This window comes from Enoplosus armatus, chromosome 3 (assembly GCF_043641665.1).
Source record: "Enoplosus armatus isolate fEnoArm2 chromosome 3, fEnoArm2.hap1, whole genome shotgun sequence".
NCBI lineage: Eukaryota > Metazoa > Chordata > Actinopteri > Centrarchiformes > Enoplosidae > Enoplosus > Enoplosus armatus.
The window spans coordinates 14,655,363-14,676,430 of record NC_092182.1 but is presented as its reverse complement, the minus strand read 5'-3'; the positions used below and the strand labels follow the sequence as shown (position 1 = coordinate 14,676,430).

At 39.2% G+C, this 21,068-nt stretch overlaps 1 protein-coding gene across 1 annotated transcript in view; it reads right to left on the bottom strand.

Moving 5' to 3' along the window:
• Positions 1-1,565: 1,565 nt before the first annotated feature.
• LOC139283391 (voltage-dependent calcium channel subunit alpha-2/delta-2-like) overlaps positions 1,566-21,068 on the bottom strand; it is a 30,015-nt gene continuing 10,512 nt past the window's right edge. The window contains exons 3-38 of the mRNA XM_070903389.1: positions 18,921-19,037; positions 18,247-18,306; positions 15,227-15,271; positions 14,903-15,038; positions 14,652-14,783; positions 14,497-14,554; positions 14,345-14,395; positions 12,857-12,956; positions 12,603-12,764; positions 12,366-12,476; positions 12,163-12,241; positions 10,163-10,212; positions 9,886-9,975; positions 9,690-9,755; positions 9,112-9,186; positions 8,922-8,996; positions 8,649-8,720; positions 8,361-8,432; positions 7,375-7,436; positions 7,148-7,224; positions 6,987-7,047; positions 6,798-6,895; positions 6,618-6,708; positions 6,466-6,528; positions 6,247-6,347; positions 5,866-5,964; positions 5,604-5,695; positions 5,477-5,524; positions 4,680-4,751; positions 4,085-4,237; positions 3,933-3,985; positions 3,635-3,690; positions 3,145-3,268; positions 2,934-3,043; positions 2,751-2,833; positions 1,566-1,661 (exon numbers count right to left, since the gene is read on the bottom strand). Of these exons, the coding sequence (XP_070759490.1) occupies positions 1,566-1,661; positions 2,751-2,833; positions 2,934-3,043; positions 3,145-3,268; positions 3,635-3,690; positions 3,933-3,985; positions 4,085-4,237; positions 4,680-4,751; positions 5,477-5,524; positions 5,604-5,695; positions 5,866-5,964; positions 6,247-6,347; positions 6,466-6,528; positions 6,618-6,708; positions 6,798-6,895; positions 6,987-7,047; positions 7,148-7,224; positions 7,375-7,436; positions 8,361-8,432; positions 8,649-8,720; positions 8,922-8,996; positions 9,112-9,186; positions 9,690-9,755; positions 9,886-9,975; positions 10,163-10,212; positions 12,163-12,241; positions 12,366-12,476; positions 12,603-12,764; positions 12,857-12,956; positions 14,345-14,395; positions 14,497-14,554; positions 14,652-14,783; positions 14,903-15,038; positions 15,227-15,271; positions 18,247-18,306; positions 18,921-19,037 (3,090 nt within the window). The remainder of the gene's footprint in view (positions 1,662-2,750; positions 2,834-2,933; positions 3,044-3,144; positions 3,269-3,634; positions 3,691-3,932; positions 3,986-4,084; positions 4,238-4,679; positions 4,752-5,476; positions 5,525-5,603; positions 5,696-5,865; positions 5,965-6,246; positions 6,348-6,465; positions 6,529-6,617; positions 6,709-6,797; positions 6,896-6,986; positions 7,048-7,147; positions 7,225-7,374; positions 7,437-8,360; positions 8,433-8,648; positions 8,721-8,921; positions 8,997-9,111; positions 9,187-9,689; positions 9,756-9,885; positions 9,976-10,162; positions 10,213-12,162; positions 12,242-12,365; positions 12,477-12,602; positions 12,765-12,856; positions 12,957-14,344; positions 14,396-14,496; positions 14,555-14,651; positions 14,784-14,902; positions 15,039-15,226; positions 15,272-18,246; positions 18,307-18,920; positions 19,038-21,068) is intronic.

The window sequence follows — 21,068 nt, the reverse complement described above, 5'->3', positions numbered from 1 at the left end:
TACTACGACCAGACATGCAAATGAAAACAGATCATTCACAAAGCCAACAAAAGCAGAAGTCGCCAGAAGCAGCAGCGTCTGAGGAGTCTGAACTGTGAAGCTCAACCAGCAGCAGATTCTATTTATTGTCTATTTATTTACATTTTCATTCAGTGTAAATGCCTCGGATTGCTTTATCCAGCAGTTGTATAGAAGCTGTAAATCCATATATACAGTTAACTATTGGGATGCGTCTCATCTAATGAGCCACAGTGACAATAAAAGATCTAAAAACTCAGAATACTGTCTCAAAGTTGTTGTATCACTCAGCTGTGTTTGGCCAATCCCGGAGCTCCTCTGGATTAAACCCCAGGAAGTACATTTACTCAAGTACTTGAGTAATTTCATTTTATGCTATTTAAAGGTACCCTGTGGAGTTTTTGACCGCTAGTGGCGCTATGGAACAATGTTTTTGTAAGTGGGTCACCGCTTTGCTGCTCTCGTGAACATGCACGCAGGTGACGCAATACATCATTCCACTGATCTACAAGTACTGATCTATGTGCCAAGAAATGCTCCAATACGCTAGAAGACTGCTAGCAAGTAAACATGGATGTATACACAGCAGTTTCACATTTAAAAACTTTTTTATGTGACAGGAAATGTATTCAACACCTTTGTTAAACGTCAAGAATACACATGATTGTAAACAGAAACGTTTGCAATAAAAATCCACAGAGAACCTTTAATATTTCTAGTCCACTATACTGTAGAGATAAATATTGTACTTTTTACTCCACTCCATTTATCTGAAAGCTGTAGTTACTTTTTATTTAACAGAGAAAACCTATGCTGAGTTTTTAAAATGATTGCTATAGATAAAACTACCCAACAGTATAGAAAGACGTCCAAAAATAGTCTTGACGAGCTGTAACATTAAAATGCTGCTTACATGTTAACACATCAGTAATAATAATCTGATAATATAACACATGATATGGTGAGATAACACAGATAGGGTTCATTCTGCTGTCAAATGAGTATTTTAATACTTTGAGTTCATTTTGTTGCTAATACTTCTCTACTTTTAAATAAATTAAGTAATCCACCGCTGTGTATTTACCACAAAGCAAATAAACAGAGTTTTTAGATCTTTTATCTTTTGACCACCACAATCCAACCTAAAATTGTGATTGACGTCTGTTCCAGCTGGGTGATTATTTATATTTATTGGACCGTTAAAAGTACATTTCAGCTGCCTCCCTGACGTTTTGGTGATTGCATGGCTGAGCCCGTGTGCAAAACTTTTAAACATGCTTGTCCTAGTTTAAGTAGCATGCACACTCAACACATTCTCTTCCTATATTTTGCACTCAAGCCCTGAAACACCAACAAATGCATAAGCAATAAGGCAAAAAACACTAAGAGCTGATCTACGTATTTTTTTCCCCCAAGCACAAAAGCGCTTTGGGCTGTTTGTAGATCAAAAAAAGAAGAATTTTGCAGTTGCTGTTTGATCTGACCCTCAGTAGATCCGAGCCTAAACCCAAAGAGATGAAAGATGTCAGTTAGAGTGTTTGCACGTGTCAGAGATGAAAAAGAGGCAGAATAAGCTGAATACAGAGAAGGACTCCGATGGAGGACTGCAGAGCATGACCCCGTCCACACTCTGACGTGTTTTCCTGCAACGAGAGTGAACAATAAATCTTTTTCCGGAGAAATCATTCATCACTAGAACATTAAGAGAGTTCTTGTGGTTGTGTTTGCACTTTGTATATGGAATTAGTGCCTGATTTCTAAATACGCAATGGGACATTTTGAGCAGTTTTGCAAGCATAGAAATTATAATATGTAGAGAAATTAGTATGACACAAAGAATAATTTAATTTGCGCAGACAAAACTCCATTCTGTGCTCAATACACTTTTAATCATTTGCACTCTTAACTTCTCTGCTGTGTGAACTCTCAGGTTTGACTGCAAGCTCACTCAATTCAAATGTTTCAGGGTGCCATAACTCCAGCCTACAGGAAAATTAGATGTAATTTATGACTGGCTGTTTTGTCGCCGATCCGATAGGGTTGGGTTATGCTCAAAAACGAAGTAGTTTGTACGATGAAATGTCTGACGTAGGAAATCAAAAATGTTTATAGTTGTTCTGAATGGCCCCGGTGTTTAAATATGGGGATAACGTTGCACATTTTCAGACAGTCTCTCTTGGGAGACACTCATAGTGTTGCACTCTGTTGTTCACATGAAAAGTGACAGAAATAGTTGTGTCAAGAAGGAAAAAAGAGAGCCAGAGAGAGAAGTTCAAACCCAGGCTCCTCTTGTGTATGTGAATGGCAGGTTGTCGGTTTTGGAAAGTTACAGAAGTTGTCAGACAGAGCTCCCACCACCAATACCAACGTCAGAAAGGTGTGGGTTTCCAAAGCGATTCAACCATTTGACAAGCAGTTCTGATGAAGCAAAACTTACTAAGAAGGGAAGCACTGTGGGCACAACACAGCCACACATGGTTCGTACAGTTTCGGTTATGAGCCTTTATGAAATAGCAGTTGTAAGTTAGCCTGTGCTTTATTAGCTTTGCAACCTAGCTATCGTAAATAATTGTGTTGAATACAGAATAGATTTTTGTTTGTTAAAATGAATGCTTTCTCTACAAAAGATAGTTACTTTAATGTGCTTACAATTTTCTGTGCTCAAAATGTCCCATCAGCTGCTGAGGACTGAGGCATGATTATATTGCCATACTTATAATGTATATACTCACTAAGGCACTGCAGTCAAAGCAGGAAGTCGGGCCTTTACGATATCGTGCGTTGCTCAGTACTTCGCATGGATTCTCCTCCTGAACTGTTTGTCTTCAGTTAAGGGAGGTAACAGCGAACTTACCTGCCACACAATATCGATGAGATTTCCACCTCTAGCACAAACGAGAGCATGAAAAGGATACACTCTGTCCTGACCTGTGTCAGTCTCTCTATCTCACAGGAGCTGCAGGGAAGCGTCTCGGCGACCACGAAGAGGAGGTTGGTGTTTTCTATCCGCTTCGCGTGGAACAGCCTGTGGGAGACAGTGATGGATATTTAGCCAGCTTCGTACCGTGTGTGCAGTACAGGTATGAGAGCACAAACACATTCTGCTGACGTTCCAGAAAAACACACCGTGAGCAGTTTCCACAGTCCTGCAGCACGTTGTAGGAGTTGGTGGTGTTTGTGAAATAGAACTGGCTTTGGATCGTCACACAGCTGCTTTCTTTTGTCTCAAAACCTTCAACCAGGACATCATCTAGAACACAAACACATCCAAATTTAGCATTTTATATAATGTCTATAACATTCTTAAAGCGTTTTTATATAGAGACTAATTTGGTTAAATTGATTTTCACCTATATTTTATATACATATTAATGTTAATGTTGTTGTTTCTTTAACAAAATCCCTTTTTAATGAGGTCAGAACATGTTGAAGTGAAAAATGAGGACAAAATGCAAATTAGCTGCTTGTTAGATTTTTGTAGAAGTTACTTCTTTAAAAATATGATTTGTATCATTTTTAACATAAAAACAGAAAGTTAATGAGCTATAAAAATTCCTGAATACATTAATTCACGCAGATAATTATATGCGCACACACAAATTGTGTTAAGATGCACCTTGGTAGAGCCAGCTGTTGTAGACCAGTCCATACAGTAGCTGCTGGGTCACAGACCTGTAAAAGTGTGAAATACAATGAAATACAATCTGTACAACTCATAACCAATAAATAACAGTAAACACATGTCGCAGCTACACCAACATTAAGCTGAAAATAACCGAGCGCAGGGCAGCAGCTGTCTACCAAAAAAAAAAAAGAAAAGGCTGTGTGCAGAAGTCCATGCACAATTAAGATTGTTTTAAAGGGCACCTCACATGCTGTTGGTGTCATTTGATGTGCAGTGAACAAAGTCTCACCATGCCACTGTGGATGTCCACCAGGCCAAGCTGAGGATGTCAGCAATGGACGGCTGCAGAAACAGAGAGCAGTTACAGATGAGAGCTTTCCATCATTAAAACAAGTCATAAAAAATGTCCCAGAATCTAAAAATCTGCAGGTCATCTTTTACCACAAAGATGCCCCTCGGTGCTGCACCAGTGTGACTGCTGCTGACTAGTTCACATGCAGACTGGTAGTGGAAAGACTGGCGGCGAGTGAAGATTGAGTTGTTGTAGAGAGCGTGCATCAGGTAAGGGTCCACGTCACCAAAGAAAAGGCCGATCTGTGATGGATGAAAGACAGGGAAGACAGAAACAGAGAGGGAAAGAAAGTGCATCAGGGAAACAGCGCCTCAAAGTGGTTCAACATGAACTTTTTTAATGTTTTCTACTTGTTTCTTTCTTCTCTCTGTTGTTTGTTGTTCATTTACTATTTAAGCTGAATTTAGTTGAGTTAAATACTGATAATAATGCTGTAACAAAAAACATTTTTGAAATCAGCAAATACACAAAAAATAATTTAGAGCATGCAAAAAAAATAAACAAATTAGCATGTGGTTACAAACTGTCTGAAAAGACACAGAGTTCCTTTTGCACTCCTTTTTTATATCTTTAGTTTTTCATCACTTTTAAAACATAGTGAATGACACATACTGTGTACTTCTAAAAGTAGACAGTAGATGATAAACTGTAGAAGAGAAAGCACATTACTGCACAAAGACATACCTTTTTCCAGTGATCTCTCTGATTGGACATAACCAGGAACCCACCATCATCAATGAGATAGCAGAGGAGGTCCTACAGACAATGCGGCACAGTTTACATCAAGCAGCAGCTTTTAACGCTTCACTACATCAACCAACAGCAGCAGAACAAGTGATCTTATAAGAAGAGACAGCAGGCTGTAAAAACCTGCAGGCAAGTGTATATAAATATGTTCTCTATAAAAATATATCACACTGCAATAAACATTTTTTTTTTTTAACTTCTGAGTCATTTGGTCTTAAATTAAGCATTCAATTTGTCAAAACATGCCTATTTATAAAAAGTGATTTCTGTACACTTGCTCAAAGTTTTCTTGTAATTAAATGTCAAAACACAAAAAGACAAATCACTGATCTAATATCAAGGCTGAAAATAAGATTTTAGGGCTCAATATCTGACTAAATTACTTGTTAAAAGGGAGATTTTTCACAGTGTAATGTCCCACAAGGTACAAGTTGAGCTCCTAGCCTGAAACACCCTCTTAATCTTAACCATACACAACAGGCAGCACTGGGGATTTTGTTAATTACACTGGACGAGTCAGCTTTTACAAGTGTTCCTCTTATCTGTGAGTTGACTGACTGAAAGGGAGACGAGTAGCAACAGCAGCTTTGTTCTGTAAGTTGTACACAAAGTGTCTTCTAAGTGGCAGACCACTTTAATAATCACAAGAGCATTAAGAACATATTTAACCTCTGAAGGTCTGCTACAGTCCAGTGGTTGTGTTAATGTGAGAATGAAATACAAAGCGGTCTTACGTCAGTGTTCACTTCACAGTCCATCTCACAACTTCTGGATGGTCCACACTGTGTAATGAGACAATAATGTCAATAAATGTCGTCTGATTAAGTAACGAGCGATTATTAGTAATCAGTGGCGCTGTACCTTGTGTGAGCCCTGTCGACTGTCCGACACGTTGCTGGCCAGGATCTTAAACTTGTCCACCCACGCTTCCATGTCCAGCTTCACTCCGACCACTGAGTGACAAGATCCACAGGATCAGAGCACAGGGAGGAAGAGGAGGGCAATAAGCAGCGGTTCAGTCAGAAGAGTACAAAACAGAGGCAGCTGAAATATCTGAAAAATATTTTAAGAAGAAACACTCCTGGAAATCTCACAGAACACCACATCAAAGTGTTTCTCTTACCTGCAGGTTTGAGCAGTTTGCCTCCTAAATTCACCTCTACAGCTGAACTAACCAGAATTCCAACAGTGCCGTTTTCTGCACCCACGGGGTCGTCCAGAGCTGAAACAAATAAAACGTGATTAAAAAACACTGATGTGAGGTCGTAGTCTGATGTCACACACCCCTGTATTGGTTGAAAGACGTTTCACACTTTCACACACTAGTCCCATTCTCCCATGAAAACTGTGAGATTATTTTGTCCCAAGGCCAAGCTTGTTGATAACTCTTTATGGTTTCATCACTACGAGTGACTCCTTACACCTACACACAGTCGTGTGATCCACTGTTATTGTATAAATGTTGATTATAGCCGCTTTAAGATGTGTCTTCGCCATCACTCACAGGATCTGGATGCTCTGAACATATAGCCTTTGTTGTCGAGGCTCCGTCTGTAGTAACTTGAATTGAAGGGTTCAGGATCCTCATCCCATAACTCAGCAGCTCTGTACAAACATAACACAAATCATGACATGTTTTCAAAATAAAAACCTGGTTACAGACAGAATATCTGTGGGATTACTTATATTTCTCTGCTTTAGTAAGTGCATTAATCCTACTCACATGTTGGGAAAAACCCGAGTTATTCCTCCATCAGTGGACGCAAATACAACCAGGAAGCCGTACCTGAAACAATATGTTTTTACATAGTGTTTTTTTCTGAAACGTGGATGGTGTGTGAGAATACTGTGTAAAACAACAACAAGCTGACTCACGAATTCAGGTCCTTGTTCTTCCAAACACGAGAGGCCAGCTGCCCAATAATCCTAGAATCCAGAATCAGGTTGTGGATGAGGCCTTGGTCACCTGAGACACAAAACAAGTATATTATCTCATCTGTGTATCTGCGGCAGTGGCAGATAGTGTAAACTACTAAATGCTGTTAACACACTCACACTCATCAGATTCTGGGGAAATGTCCAGCATGAGTGAGAGGAAGTTCTGCAAAAACTGGGTGTTGTTGTCAGAAAGATGCAGACGTTTGCAGTATTCCCTAAAGAAACAAGAGGGCACAATGAATACTAACAGAGAGAGAAAGAGTGAAATCAAGAGAGCAAAGAGAGATGGCGTAGACGTATAGTCACCTTGGAGCCAGAAACACGTGTCCTGCAGATTCAAAGGAGCTGGGCAGCAGTGACTGCATATCTGTAGCAGAGACAGAGGGTGACGTTAGTCTTTTTCATCTCATCTTTGTGTTGCATCTTAATAAAACAGAACCTTGAAAGCTCTGCCTCCCTGTACTCACACTGGAGCTGCAGCATCACATCGCTCAGGTCTGCCTGGATGTAGTAGTCATTGTAGGGGGGTAATACCAGGCCAAGACTGCAGGTGGCGGCATCCCAACAAGGAGACACATGAGCGAGGAGACACAGAGAGGAAGGGTCTTAGTGTGAATCCATCTATGCATGTAGTCATCATGAGGCCACAGCTGGTTGGTTATCAGTTGTAATTCATAACATTGTAACGGCTCACCTGTAATCTGTACCGTTGATAGGAGTCCAGGTGTAACCCCTGTACACCTCATCAATGTATTGCTAAAGTAAAGGAGACATGTGAGTTAACTTGAGTCAACCAAAGTAAACAGGCTACAGTTTAACTGCTTTTACTTTACATACCATGTCTGTAATATGGTTTTGTGGAGGTGTGACTGTGATTTTTATAACCTTAATGTTGTAGTTTTGCTCGTCTTTCATGTCAACAAAATCTCTCACAAAGCTTCAGTGTTATTTAGGACATGAGCATGCAACAGTATACTCACAGAACACAATGCTCACAGTGCTGAATTAAAAGGCCTAATCTGTGATGCAAACTAAAGAGTTGCCACACCACTGAAGTTATTGATGTTTTGTCACACAGTTACAGTTATCTTACACCAATATTTTCTTTAAAAAGAAAAAGATAACGGGTCTAATATTTCACCTATAATCAGTTGAAAGAACCGCTACTAAATGAACAAATTCTTTATACTGTGAACATTTGCACATCCATCCTTGGGTCAATATTTTGCACATTCCATCCTCTTTGTTTTAAAAACTGTACAGCTGTTTTCATTCAAAAACAGATATTTTTCCTATTTTTTATTGTAAATTTCTTTTTTCTTACTATGTTTATTGTTATGCACCAATATACCAAGACGCATTCCTTGTATGTGAAAACCTACTTGGCAATAAAGCTGATTCTGATTCTGATTGAGTGTTCTCGATGAGTTTTCAAACTTTACAAATAATACAAGAAATTCATTCATATTCAATGTATATGGTCAAAATGATGAGTAAAATTTAAAGGTAACCAATTGTATCCTAACTCAGACAAGAAGGCAAATACTACAAAAATAAGAAACAAGTTGTCAAAGACGCAAGTAATGTTCTTTAAACATATTCATCATATCCCGGATTAGATCTGCTACAGCCCGACAAAAGAGGTGAAATACGTGAAGGTAGAAAAGAGAATTTACTTGCCTCATCAATCGACTTGATAAGAGTTTTGATCTGCATTTCACCAGGTCTTCCATCAATCATTTGTCGCCGGATCTAGAGAATGAAAAAACACAAAGGTTTTTTTTCAGTCACACACAGTTAATAAAACATGTGACATGGGCCTTCAGTTACCTGCAGACTGGTGGGCAGATTGTCCCTAGGAAGATAATGTTGTTCACTGGCCCGGTAATAACTTTGAACATGAGCTTAACAACGGCAAGGAACAGAAAATGCCTGAAAACAACTTTTCAGTTGGCACTAAGTGCTCACCTCCTCTTTGTTGCTGTCCTCCACCTCTGCATCCAGGAAGTCCAGCGTAACGGGCTCAGGGAGGTTCACAAGCTGAGAGGAGTCGAGTGAGAAAAGTACATTAACATCAAATGTAGAACAGGTATATCAGCATTGTAATTACTGAAACTATATACAAACAATCATAATTTGAAACCCAAAGTTTTCTTAAGGACCTGTATTCTTATCCATATGCATCCACCTCCCTGCTACCAACAGTAACATATACTTTTTGGCAGGTTAAATATACGTCACCTTAGGCTGAAGATTAGGGTGAAGGAGAAGATATCCATTTGGATCAATCGCAAATATGTATCCATTTGCTCCAAGCTGTTTAGGAAGTAAAAGAAAAAGGAATAGCAGTGATGTGTCATTCTGTTCTGTGCATCACAAGTACAAACGAAGAAAAATGTGACTAATACTGGTGCTAATGAGATGTACATACATTGTACCGTGGTGTTAGTCGCTTTATCTCGTCAAGATGCACGTCGACTCCCATGACACCTAATATCAGCTGATTCTGGTCAGACAAAAGCAACATACATTTAGTTAAAGGAAGACTTTGACATTTTGTGAAATACCCTTGTTCACTTACTGAAAATTAAAAGGTAATGACACTTTATGCCGCTCTCATGTCTGTCTGCTAAATATGTAGCCAGCAGCAGGTTAGCTTAGCATCAAGAAGTCACTGCACTTCAGTTCTTGTGCAGATTAACCCAAAAAAGATATAACATGTTAATTAGAGGAGCTGGTAGGCAGATTTTATTGCCTTAGGACACAACCAGGCTAAGTGTTTCCGCCTTTCCTAGCAGTACTGTCATATTTACTGTACAGTCATGAGAGTGGTATCAATCCAACTCTCTGCAAGAAAACAAATACGTGTATTCCGCAAAATGTCAAACTGTTTCTTTAAAGGTAGTCATTTTGTATTCTATGATATTATACAACAGAGCTAGATTCTGCCTTTGAAAGGCTGTATTACCTAAAACCAAAAGAGAAAGTGACCTTAACCAGTTGTGTTACCTGTGAGTTTCCATCCATTGTGAGATTAAATACAGGCAAAGTCCCCGTTACTACCATGCCAAGACCCTACAGAGTCCAAGCACAAAGTCCCAAATCATATAAATTATGAGCTCATGTATTCAGTGTGTATATATTGGATGTTTGATGCATTTACTATGTTTGATGACATACAGCCAACAAGGTCATGCAGTCTCACCAAAGCATCCTGATACACGTTGGTCCACTGAACCTGCTTGGCATCGCTGCCTGCCAGAACCATGGGGCGTCCCAGCACGTCGAGGTACTCCTGACAACACAAGAGAGATTCGTGACCGGCTGCAGCTTCAAAAACAAACCAACAACATCAGGCCACGGGGAGAATGAGTGTGCAAACAAATGGAAGTAGATTTTTCTGCAGAGGGAGTGAGCGCCACAAGGAGAATTAGAAACAGTGAACGGGGATCAGCTGTGTCAGAGGCACTAGACAAACCCACCTGGGTGTTAATCCTTATAGCACAGATGGAACGGATCTCAAAATAGTAACCTGGCAAGCGACAGAGAAAAGAGACAAACAGAGAGAGAGAGAGAGAGAGAGAGCATGTGTGAGCGATGCTATCAGAAAAAAAAAAACACAGGAGTGGTGCTCATAAATATTCCACATTTCACTAGATGTTACTAGACCAGTGACTCAGCCACTTAACTCCCACAGATAGGAAGCTAAAAGAGGAAAACCACTGAGCTCTAAAACTGTATCTGTATTTGTATTTGCACAGTTCAGTCAAGACCATGAGATCAGCTGAGAGTCTGAATTTCTTATCAGAAAGCTGCTTCAAAGGAAACTATTTCTGTGTGAGCTTTTTTTAAATATAAGTTCCCTAATTTTCTAAGCTGCTCCCATCATGTTTCATTGTAATGGGGCTGCAACTGATGATTATATTCATGATCAATGTAGCGGCTGATTATGTTCTCAATTAATCTATTCATTATTTGGTATAAATTATGCAATAAAATGTCAGAGAATAGTGTCTTCAAATGTCTTGTTTTGTCCAACCAACAGTCCAAAACCCAAAGATATTCAGTTTACAATCATATAAGACAAAGAAAAGCACCAAATCTTCACAATTGAGAAGCTAGAACTCGGTTATGTTTTGCATTTTTGTTAAAAAATGAATTAAACAATTCCTCAATTGTCAAAATAGCTGCAGGTTAATGTTATGTTGATTTACTGATCAATTAAACAACCAATTGTTTCAGCTCTACAATGCAATCCAATGACTATTTATATGTATACTGGAATTTAACAGAAATGGTCTTATAAGGTCCTAAAATAACTGAGGTTATAATGTTTAATGTTTGTTTATACATTTCATAAAATCACATTACTCATAATGCACGCACTGCATGTGTCTTTAACTGGAGGTATTGATCAGAGACAACCTAATGTCTCTTTGTTAGGTAAAACTTTTATTCGATGGACATAATCAGATGACATAAAATCAGATAACTTGTTCTCCCTCAGTTTGAATCCAGCCTATCGTGTCAGAATAACAATAACAGAATAATAAAATCTGCACGCAAAAGAAACCAGCTCTGTGTGAATAAAAAGGCAGCTCTGGTGCACAAGTTTTCTGAGTGCCATTGAGTCACTGTCCCTGCACGAGCTGAGAGCATCCTCACGAACACGAGTTCTCCTGGAAAGATCAATGTCAGCTCTCAGCCACGAGCAAAACTGACAAAGCAAGGCCTTGTGAGAACCAACACTGGTCTGCTCACAGATCTGAAAGACAGGCCCATTAGTATGGTCAGTGCACTGTAGTGTACATTAGACTCAGCGATTTATTTGTTTGTTCTTTTGTCTAAGCATTGATTAATAAATATACATTAGACTTTTAAAGTATGGACTGAGTGGGCCTATTATAGCAATGAATTTAAAGATTGTCTGCTAAGCTAAAAATACTTGTGTTCAACTTCCTGTTGATGCTTTGCACATGACAGGAGGGTACAGCCCTTATGAACAAATGTCCAACTTATTACAATGAACCTGTTTGGACACAAGTAAGGACTCTCTAACACACAATTATTCTTAGCTTTTTGGTATTGCAAGTCAACTTAAGACTGCAGTCTTAACAAATCTATCTATATATTTTTCTTTTTTAGAACATGGAGCAGTTTCATTTGTATTGTGTAATTTTATTAGCCTACTGCAGAGATTCCCAACCAGGGCTACTTGTACTCTGGGGGATACTTCTGCAGTTGCCAGGGGGTATGTGTAAAGCTCAACTAATGAACCTAACTCAACTAACTGCAATTGTAATTTAATTTAAAATATATATATATCCGCATATTTAAATGAGGAAAAGAGAACATATTTGGAACATGGTGGGTGATAGCGATGAACGGATTCTTGAGGTCGTCTGACAGGGCTCTGGAGGTACATCAGACAACAAAAGGTTGAGAACCGCTGCTTTGAATCACATAGAAGAATTCAGCTCACCTTTATTGGTGCACGCGATCCACTGTAAAGGTGTGACATCATAGTTGTGTTGACCCACAGAAAAGGTGAAAACTCGGACCTTGGGAGAAACAAACAGAGAAAATGAAAGTTCCCAGAGGGTGATTAAGATACCACAGTGTGTCCTTTTCATGATTGTAACTGAAAGGTGTCTATTGTGGTGAGATGATCAGGAGAAAACCAACCGTTTTGTTGGGCCAATTGTATTGCATGAAGACATCCTGTGCTCTGTCCTCTCCTCCATCAGTAAACAGCATGATTATTTTATTGCAGTTGGCCCGAGGGACATTTGTCTTCTGAAAAATGCATTTAAAAGTGAGATGAATGAGAAGGAACATTAGGGTTGGTCGATAGAGTAAAACAGCGTGAGGAGACGCTGGTATTGACATAATACCCAGTCGATGGAAATCAATGTCACTTACATTTAACAGCTGGTTGAAGGCAAAATGAAATCCAGACTTGTAATCAGTGGTGCCTTTAGCCTGCATCTGCTGCACCGCATCCTTGAAGATCTTTTTGTTGCGCACGTTAGCCTGGACGAGATGTTTGAAGCAGGGAACCACAGCCTCGGCCTTCTCGTTAAACTGAAACCAGCAGGAGACAACAACAAGAGAGAGAGATGTGAAATGATGGAGAAATCAGTGATGAAGGGTCAGATAGAGGAGCAGATACTGACCCTGGCCACGTTGACATAGTCATCATCAGACAGAGTGTCCAGCATTTCCATCACCGACGCTTTGATCAGCTTCAGGGTGAGTCCGCTGACACTGCCGCTCCTGAGGAAACACACAAATTTACTAAAACTGAAGGAGCACAGTATGTGAGCCCAGCTGCAGTTGATCTGAATAAAAAACCAATTCCCTCCACAACAATAGAGGATACGTGAGGAAATATTAGCTCAACAAAAAGATCAGTGGTTGAATCTTAAAATCCTCTCAGAATCAATATAGATTTTTGGTAAACTTTTAAACTCCTTTGATGTGGTTGCTTAAAAGGGATTTTAAAAAATTGAATATGTCTATTTAAAGGAGTGAGTGCCCAAATTAAATCTTCAGTAGGGCTGCAGATTTTGCACATGCTTCCTCCAGATGTTCAATCACAGGCTGATCACAAATTTCCCCTGCCACAGTGATTAATCCTTTTCAGCGACTATTTGTTGTATTTCCACTCCCTCCTCCCGTATCCTGCAGTCCACAGAGGAACGCGCTAATGTACAGTCTGCATTAACCCAAACACGATTTTCAGCACTGCTGCTAAAATTGCAAGCATAAAAAAACCTTAATGTAACCCCAGTGAAAATATAGACAAAAAACTATTTAGTAAATATACCCTGATGTCCCTAAATACTGTGAAACTACAATACTACAATGAAATTATGATAATAAAACACATGGGTTTAGAAAACTCATTGTTTCCTGTGTGCACTTGAATACATGGCTGTCTATCTTCATGTGATGAACAAACAAACATGTTTCATGTTGATGAAAGGTCATTCATGAGGGCTTCTCTCCTCTTTTCCTCATTCAACTCAATAACAGGATTAACCTTGCGAAGAGTGGCAATGAACGGCCCATTATTACCATAATGAACTGCAACAATGGGGACAGTGCAGTGACACGGTCGGCTGCTACACTCGACCATGGCCATGATTCTGAATACACTCAGCAAAGCGCTCTGATCTCAATCTGATCTACCATAGAAACAGGAAACACAACTTGGTCTGACCATGTTTAAGCTTAAAGCAGCAGTTTAGACATTTAGGGAAATACACTTCTTCACATATACCACTCTTATGTCTGTCTGGTAAATATGAAGCTAGCGCCAGCAGGTGGTTAGGTTAGCTTAGCTTAACATAAGCACTGGAAACAGGGGGAAACAGCTAGCCTGACTCTGTCCAAAGTTAACAAAATCCACCAACCAGCCCCTCTAAAGCTCACTAATGAACATGTTATCTCCTTTGTTTAATACGTACAAAAAACGTAAATTCTGTGTTTTACAGTGGTTTATGTGCTGGACAATTTCTTGGCTGGGAGCAGTAACTTCCTGGTGACTCTGTTAGTTGCCTAGCAACTCCAAAGCTAACTGTTTTCCCCTTGACAATTTTCCACATCGTGAACAATGTTCTCTAAGTAAATAAAAATTTGAAACATTATTAATTACTTACACATCAACAAGAATGACCATATCTTTGGGGGATGAGGCTCCCTGGATGTACCTGTGACAAAGGAAAAGAGAGGATGCAATACTTCAACCCTGTAAATCTACTGCGCCTGTGATGGGCCAACATGAAAAGATGTTTTAAGCAGCATACTGTACCAGGGCCTCCTCCTGACGTCATATAAGTCGATTTTATCAGGGGCTTTCCAAGGTGTAGCTAAAAAAACGTAAAGATGTTTATATACATTTATGTCTATTCAGCCTTTATATTCAACCTCAGGTGAGGACACACAGGAACCATTGTTAAAACCTACCTGGGTAGTAGCGAGTGACACCCGTCGCGCTCCCGAACGCTTGCCACAGCAATGACGGATCCTCCCGACTGTTCTCCATGAACACTTTCTCCAGCGCCTGCGTCCAGTTCAGCTCATTCAGGATGACTGGAGCTGATGGGAAAAGAGAGGGGAAAACTTCTTAGATATGCTCCTTAAAATATGTAAAATAACTTCGATGAAATCACAAGCATATGACGTGTAATAAACAATACGACAAGTACTTCACTTGCCTCCTTTATAAATATCTGTGGGAATCTGTACGGCTGTGTAGGAATAGTTGACGTTGTTTTTGAAGTTTGGATCATACACAAACTCCAGCTTGATGTGCGAAGGATTTTCCACCTCTCGTTCTCCATCCATGGAATACTATGGGAACATGAGAGAGCATCTTCTCATCAGCACTATCACAACGACTACTCTGCCTTTTTTTCTAGTTTATTTATTTCAATCAGACGCTTTTGATTTACAAACACATCAAGTAATCTTCCTTCTGTCGAACGGCCTCAGTAAATACAAACAAAGCAGACGAATCAGTTTATTCGTCCCATACTCACATAATCCAGCTCAGCCTTTGAGTCATAGTAAGCCATGTCCAGCTCCTAGAAGAAAACAGATGCAGATGTGAGGAGGCTGCAGTGTTGACAACGGTGAAACAACATGAGGACGAGTAGTCATATGTACGCACAGGTCACTAGACACATGGTGGAGGGTGCTTAATTAGGGCTGCAACTAAAGATTATTTTGATTAATTGTAATACATTTTCACAATGTATTAACTATTTCAATCCCCAAAACTGCATTTTTGTACTCTGTCTCTTATTAGCTTCAAATATGGACGTAATGAGCATTTTCTTTCAGAATAACCAGAGTTATTTACAAGTAAACAGTTGCAGTCAAAGTCTTTGATGAATTAAAAGAATGTGGATTAAGGTTACAAAATGCATTTTATTATAATCATGTCAAATATGACAGAATAGTTACACAACTAATCAGTGACTGACAGAGACTATGGGCTTTCAAAAACACCATAACCTATAAGTTACTACGGTGATAATGACCTCTTTACTTCCATTACAGGAGAGTGGGACACAAATCAACACATGTTGCTTGGATCACCATAGCAACACTCAAAAAGGAGTTACAGCCATGCACCATAGCTAATTTTCTCACAAGAACCAGGTCTACTAATGTGTCGATTGACGGAAAGTTTTAAAATGATATAAAATGGAAAAAAGCAGCAGATCCTTGTATGTGTGAAGCTGTAGCCACCAAATGTTTGCTATTGTTTTCTGCTCAGTACTGTCACATTATGAATCAGTAGACAGGCTGTAAGGCTCGGATAGAGCATCGCCATCTGGTAGTCTTAGTTTCTGAAGAGACCTAACATACTTCAGAATAAGCGTGACATCTACTCGGAGGCTGCTATGTTCCTATTTTTGGCCTGTTCTGATTACCACTCCAAAGAGCGCCTTAGCCTATATTACAATTCAACTAAATATGACAAGTTTCTGTTTGTGCTGTTTGTCTTCTTGATGTTAGTAATACGGATCTCCTGTCCTCAGAGGAGTACAGCTCTGACAACATCCAGCCATTATCAGCCAGTGCTCTTTATCAGTCAGTCCAAAGAAGCTGCTCATCCTCCACGTTAACTTCTCCTGAGAGGTTTGCTTCTTTAGATCGGAGCCTGTCAGCAGTGCTTCAGTCCTCTGGCAAATGCTTCACCTATTTTTTCTTTGGCAATCTCACATTCTCTCTCGATTCCAAACTATTCTTGATTAAAAAAAAATTATAGGGGGGGGGCACCTTTGTCTGGCAAAGCTAATTATTAAGTCATTAAATTAAAAAAAACAATATTACAAAAAAATCTATTTTGTCATTTGTGAATTGATTCAGAATTGCAGAGGATGAGAAATTGCGATTCGAACAATAACATTTTTTTTTACCACCCCTAGAAATGTTTTGTTTTTACTTTAATGAAATCTAAAAGCTTTGGAAAGTGGTTGACAGCGTTGGAAAGTCTGGGCTAAAACGAGCAAAACAGACAGTGTTTTTTACGGTGACAGAGGGATTCAGTGCCTCAGAGAAGGACGAGAGAGGCCATGTGAGAGGATGAGGTTAACCCCACCTCATGTTGTCGGGCAAATGAAGCAGACCGAGTGGAAAAGTGGAATGCCAATGTGTGTAGGACTCAACAAAACCGCACGGCTGAGCGCACCCAGTCATCTGTTTCACGCAGCTGAGCGCTGAGGGATCTGACGGGTGTAAATGTTCTCTCTTACCCAGGTCGTCCCAGTTAGAGCCACAGCGCTTAGAGACATTCCCATCTGGTTTGAGTTTACATCAGAGGTTAAATTTAACTCGTAACATTTCCACTATATGAGGAAATACTACTATTCTATACTATTAAAATTGATGTTCAAAGTGTAAGTGAACATAATCCACTGAAAGCTAGAGGATGTTCTTCACTCTCAGTGAGTTTTTATTTATTTTTATCATTTATTTATAACTTCTTGCCATTGTGCGCCCTGGCTGTATCCTGCCCCCCAAGCTTTTGGCTTCACTGTCCAGCAGCAGCTCTGAGCCTGTGTTTACTTATGGGTCAGGTCAGGTCTTATATTAACAGGTCGAGTCAGGAGACACGGAATTGATTTAAAGATAACTGCAGGTAACAGATCGGTTCATGGAGAGCTTTGCAAGGCGGGTACAGGTTTGTAAACTGGACCGGAGCAAGACTGCACTCCAGAGATTAAAAAAAAACAACAACCTCACGTGTGAACTTGTTGTAAAATACATTCACTAACATGTTTTATTTGTGGGCAGCATATCGGATGGATCATTTTGTGGTGTCACTGATTATATTGACATGCTTCCATGAGCATAAACTGTAAATATTCATCGACATGATTAGAAGAGGAAAAACGGAAACCTCACTGTAATAATCATCTCGATATGACAGAAAAAAAAATTATACTTATACTTAGAAATTATACTTTTGCTTTTAATAAAAATGTCCTGACAGATTTGATGGATTTCAGGACTCATCAGCCACGTGACTGCACATTATTTTACAGTTAAACTATGAATCTGTGAGTAAAAAGCTTTCCAGTCTGTTCGTTTGGTAATTGCCAAACAGGCGCACATGCAAAAAAAACAGACTTGCGCCTGAGGAAAATTGCATTAAAACTGTGTTTGCCCTGCTTTGCGCCTGCAGGAAAATAGAGTTAAAATAGTGTCACAGTCAACAGTCAACACATAGTCAACAACTAAACACTGCAATGACAGAATTATGTGGTAACACACAGGCCACACTGTCCAGGCTTTGTCATTTATAAAAAGATTCACAAAAACATAACAAATGGAAGTTTTGGGGTTTGCATACATGAGAAAAAGTTATATAAAGGGGAGTCAATAATACTGATCAGATACAGTATTAGTATTGTGCTGTATATCAAAGGCTCTCAATAATGCTGACTATAGTACATGTAATATTAACTGTGACAGTCACTCAGATGACAATGTACAAATGCATTGTTTAAACTGCAAATATCATGCTACTGAAGATTCGAAGCTTTACCTTGATTCCATCCTGCCATAGATGCTCTCGCTGGAGCCGTTCTGCTTCACTGGCTAACCTCTGAATGTTGAAAACAGAGAAACACTCATGTTTGAGGAAAAGTAAGATGACATGTCTGCCTTCTCTAGTCAACACTGTGAAACACGGTGGGTTTACTTGCATTTGCAAATAATGTGGCCTTGCGTTTTGTACCACATGAGAGATGTTCAGACAGTTTAAGACAGAAAATCAAATACTTTTTCGGTCAATGTTTTAATATTTTTGATCTAATTCACAAACACTACAGCCATCTTGAAGTAACTCAGTTTAAAAGCAGCCATTACACAAAAAAAGATCTCCTGGATATATACTTACCACCTGCAGCTGAGCTTTTACACTGTATGACTTCCTGTTAGCGAGTCGTGTTTAAATCCTTAGACTATGTCTGTCCTGAACTTAAATGCAAGTGTTGCAAGAAATGTTTGCTTTGTCGGCAAATTCATATTTTCATTCCCAAAGATGAAACAAATCAAATTGTCATTTTCATCCGATGGATATCCCACAGATCTAACACTCGGTCTCGCTTACAAGAATTTTGAACTAAAAAAGTACAACTGGCAGGCCGCACTGTGAGACCAAACATGAAAATAAAATGTATGAACGTCATTTCATATTAGTCAGAAAGATATACTCACATCGAGTGCTTTGCGCTTCTTAGCCAGGAGCTTCTCTATATCTGAGGCCACCTTCTCCACAATCTTCCGCGGCTGATTCTTCACCAGACTAAACCGTCGTCTCTCTTCATTGTATATCTGTAAATTTTTAATGGACAAAGGTAAAAACTTAAGAGCAATAACATCTGCGCAGTCATTCTATTAAGTCTGTTTCTGCTGACCTAATGTCTTGCTATTGACAATTTGTAACTTCGACATATTGTTCAAGCTGACTTAACATAAATCTGCGTTACCGTGAGTGCAGTTGATTGTTATGGGCAGCATCTGTGTGGTGTTATCTGATGTTTGATAATAAGTCTGTATTTTGTAAAAACGAAAAAGACACAAACATATCATGGAAACGGACGCTGAGAAGTTTGAATCTCAACATCTCAGAACAATCCTGAAAGCAGAAAGAACCTTTTAATTCAAAGCTCATGAATTTGTATAAGCACTGAGGACACGGGGGAACAGGCACTTGTTGTGCTTGTGTGTTCAATCCAAATCTAAATATGGATCCTTTCATGCAATCTACTTGCACACAATGTCTGTTGTCTTTGAAATGCGTTTTCACTGAATAGTCACATTTCTGGAATTTCACACTAAAATGTGGCACCATGTGGTATCTATTTTCTTGAAATAAGAGCATTCTGATTCACGTTAAGGTGATCTACTTACATACAAGAAAAAGACACTTTCTGAAAGAACAATTAGTGAAACGGCTCTTGAAAACAGATGACGGAGTATTTAGATAACACAGCGACATTAAAACAACATATCGTCCTGAGTGACTGCTACATGTTATTTAACTGGGTGTGAAACTATACACTCAGTGTAACAAGAAAATAACAGTGTGATTTTGTCCAATAAATTTGTGATTTACAGGATGATTATTTTATTAGTTGATGGTGAGACGTTTATCTTCATTTCCTCTACCAATAATGTCTTCCAGTGAAGCTGAAGACAAAGACAAAGAGATGGCAAATGTGTCTGAAATACATGGGAAGCTTATAGTCTGTTTGAAACCACAAGACTACACAAATCCATTTTAATGTATACAGCTGAGTCACAGTCTGCCGTGTGATGCACTCTGGGATAAGGTAAAATAACAGTTTGCCCTTTTCATTATATTCTAACTTGAGTCTAAAGCTTACTGCGACCCGAACAAAGCAGATTCACCCAGATTCTGCTCTCAACGCTCTTCTCCAGAGTACATCAAGTTAAATTAGACCACGCATGGAAACACATCACAGTTAACTTCAGAGGACCTCCACCTTCAGAGGATTCCCTATGATTTCTTACACCAGAGAACTGTATGGGTCACCAGGAGACATCTGGGAAAGAGTGAAGACAGATTTGAATTGCAAGAGTAAATGTCTCAGTAACTTTTTAGTTTCAAACTATTTCTACTACTAAAACTAATAACATTACAACTGTATAAATAATTCTGATTTGAAAAAAGACTGGAAGATACTGGACATGTAGAAACAGACACTGATTTTTAATAGATGGTTTCCCTCTTGTACTTTTCTCATCACCATATAATGACAATTTCACATCATTACACCATTTTAATTATATTTAGCAGTTCTGTTGAATCTTCAATCTCTGTGGTCTGATATTTAATATTAACAGTACACATTTTTAGACTTAATTGACACCTCTTTACAGTAAAAACCTTGTTATTTTTGTTGGTTTCTAGTAAAACGGGATTCTATTTCCCTGCAGGTGCAAAGCCAGCGCAGGTTCACACAAACATGAAATGCCACCCAAGTCTGTTTTGCTTATGGCTCAAAATAAACAAGATCGGATTGTGCATGCAGAGCACAAAGAGGAACTTTCATGGCTTCAGTTGGCAGGGGCTCACATTCAGACTTCTGCCAAAAAACACCTTTTATTATGTGCTTGATTTTACCTGCAAAATCTCAAAACTGCACAAATATTGTCTTTAGCTGTATATTATTACACACAGAAACCATGGGGACTGGGAGTTCAAGAGGTTCATCATCATCATCAGATATGCAGGAGACAAGATACCCACAGTGCCTTGCTATACGCTCGCTGTCTGGTGGGTTTTAGGCCATCAGACTTTCTATCTCATCAGGAAAGATGTCAGAGAGAAGATGAAAA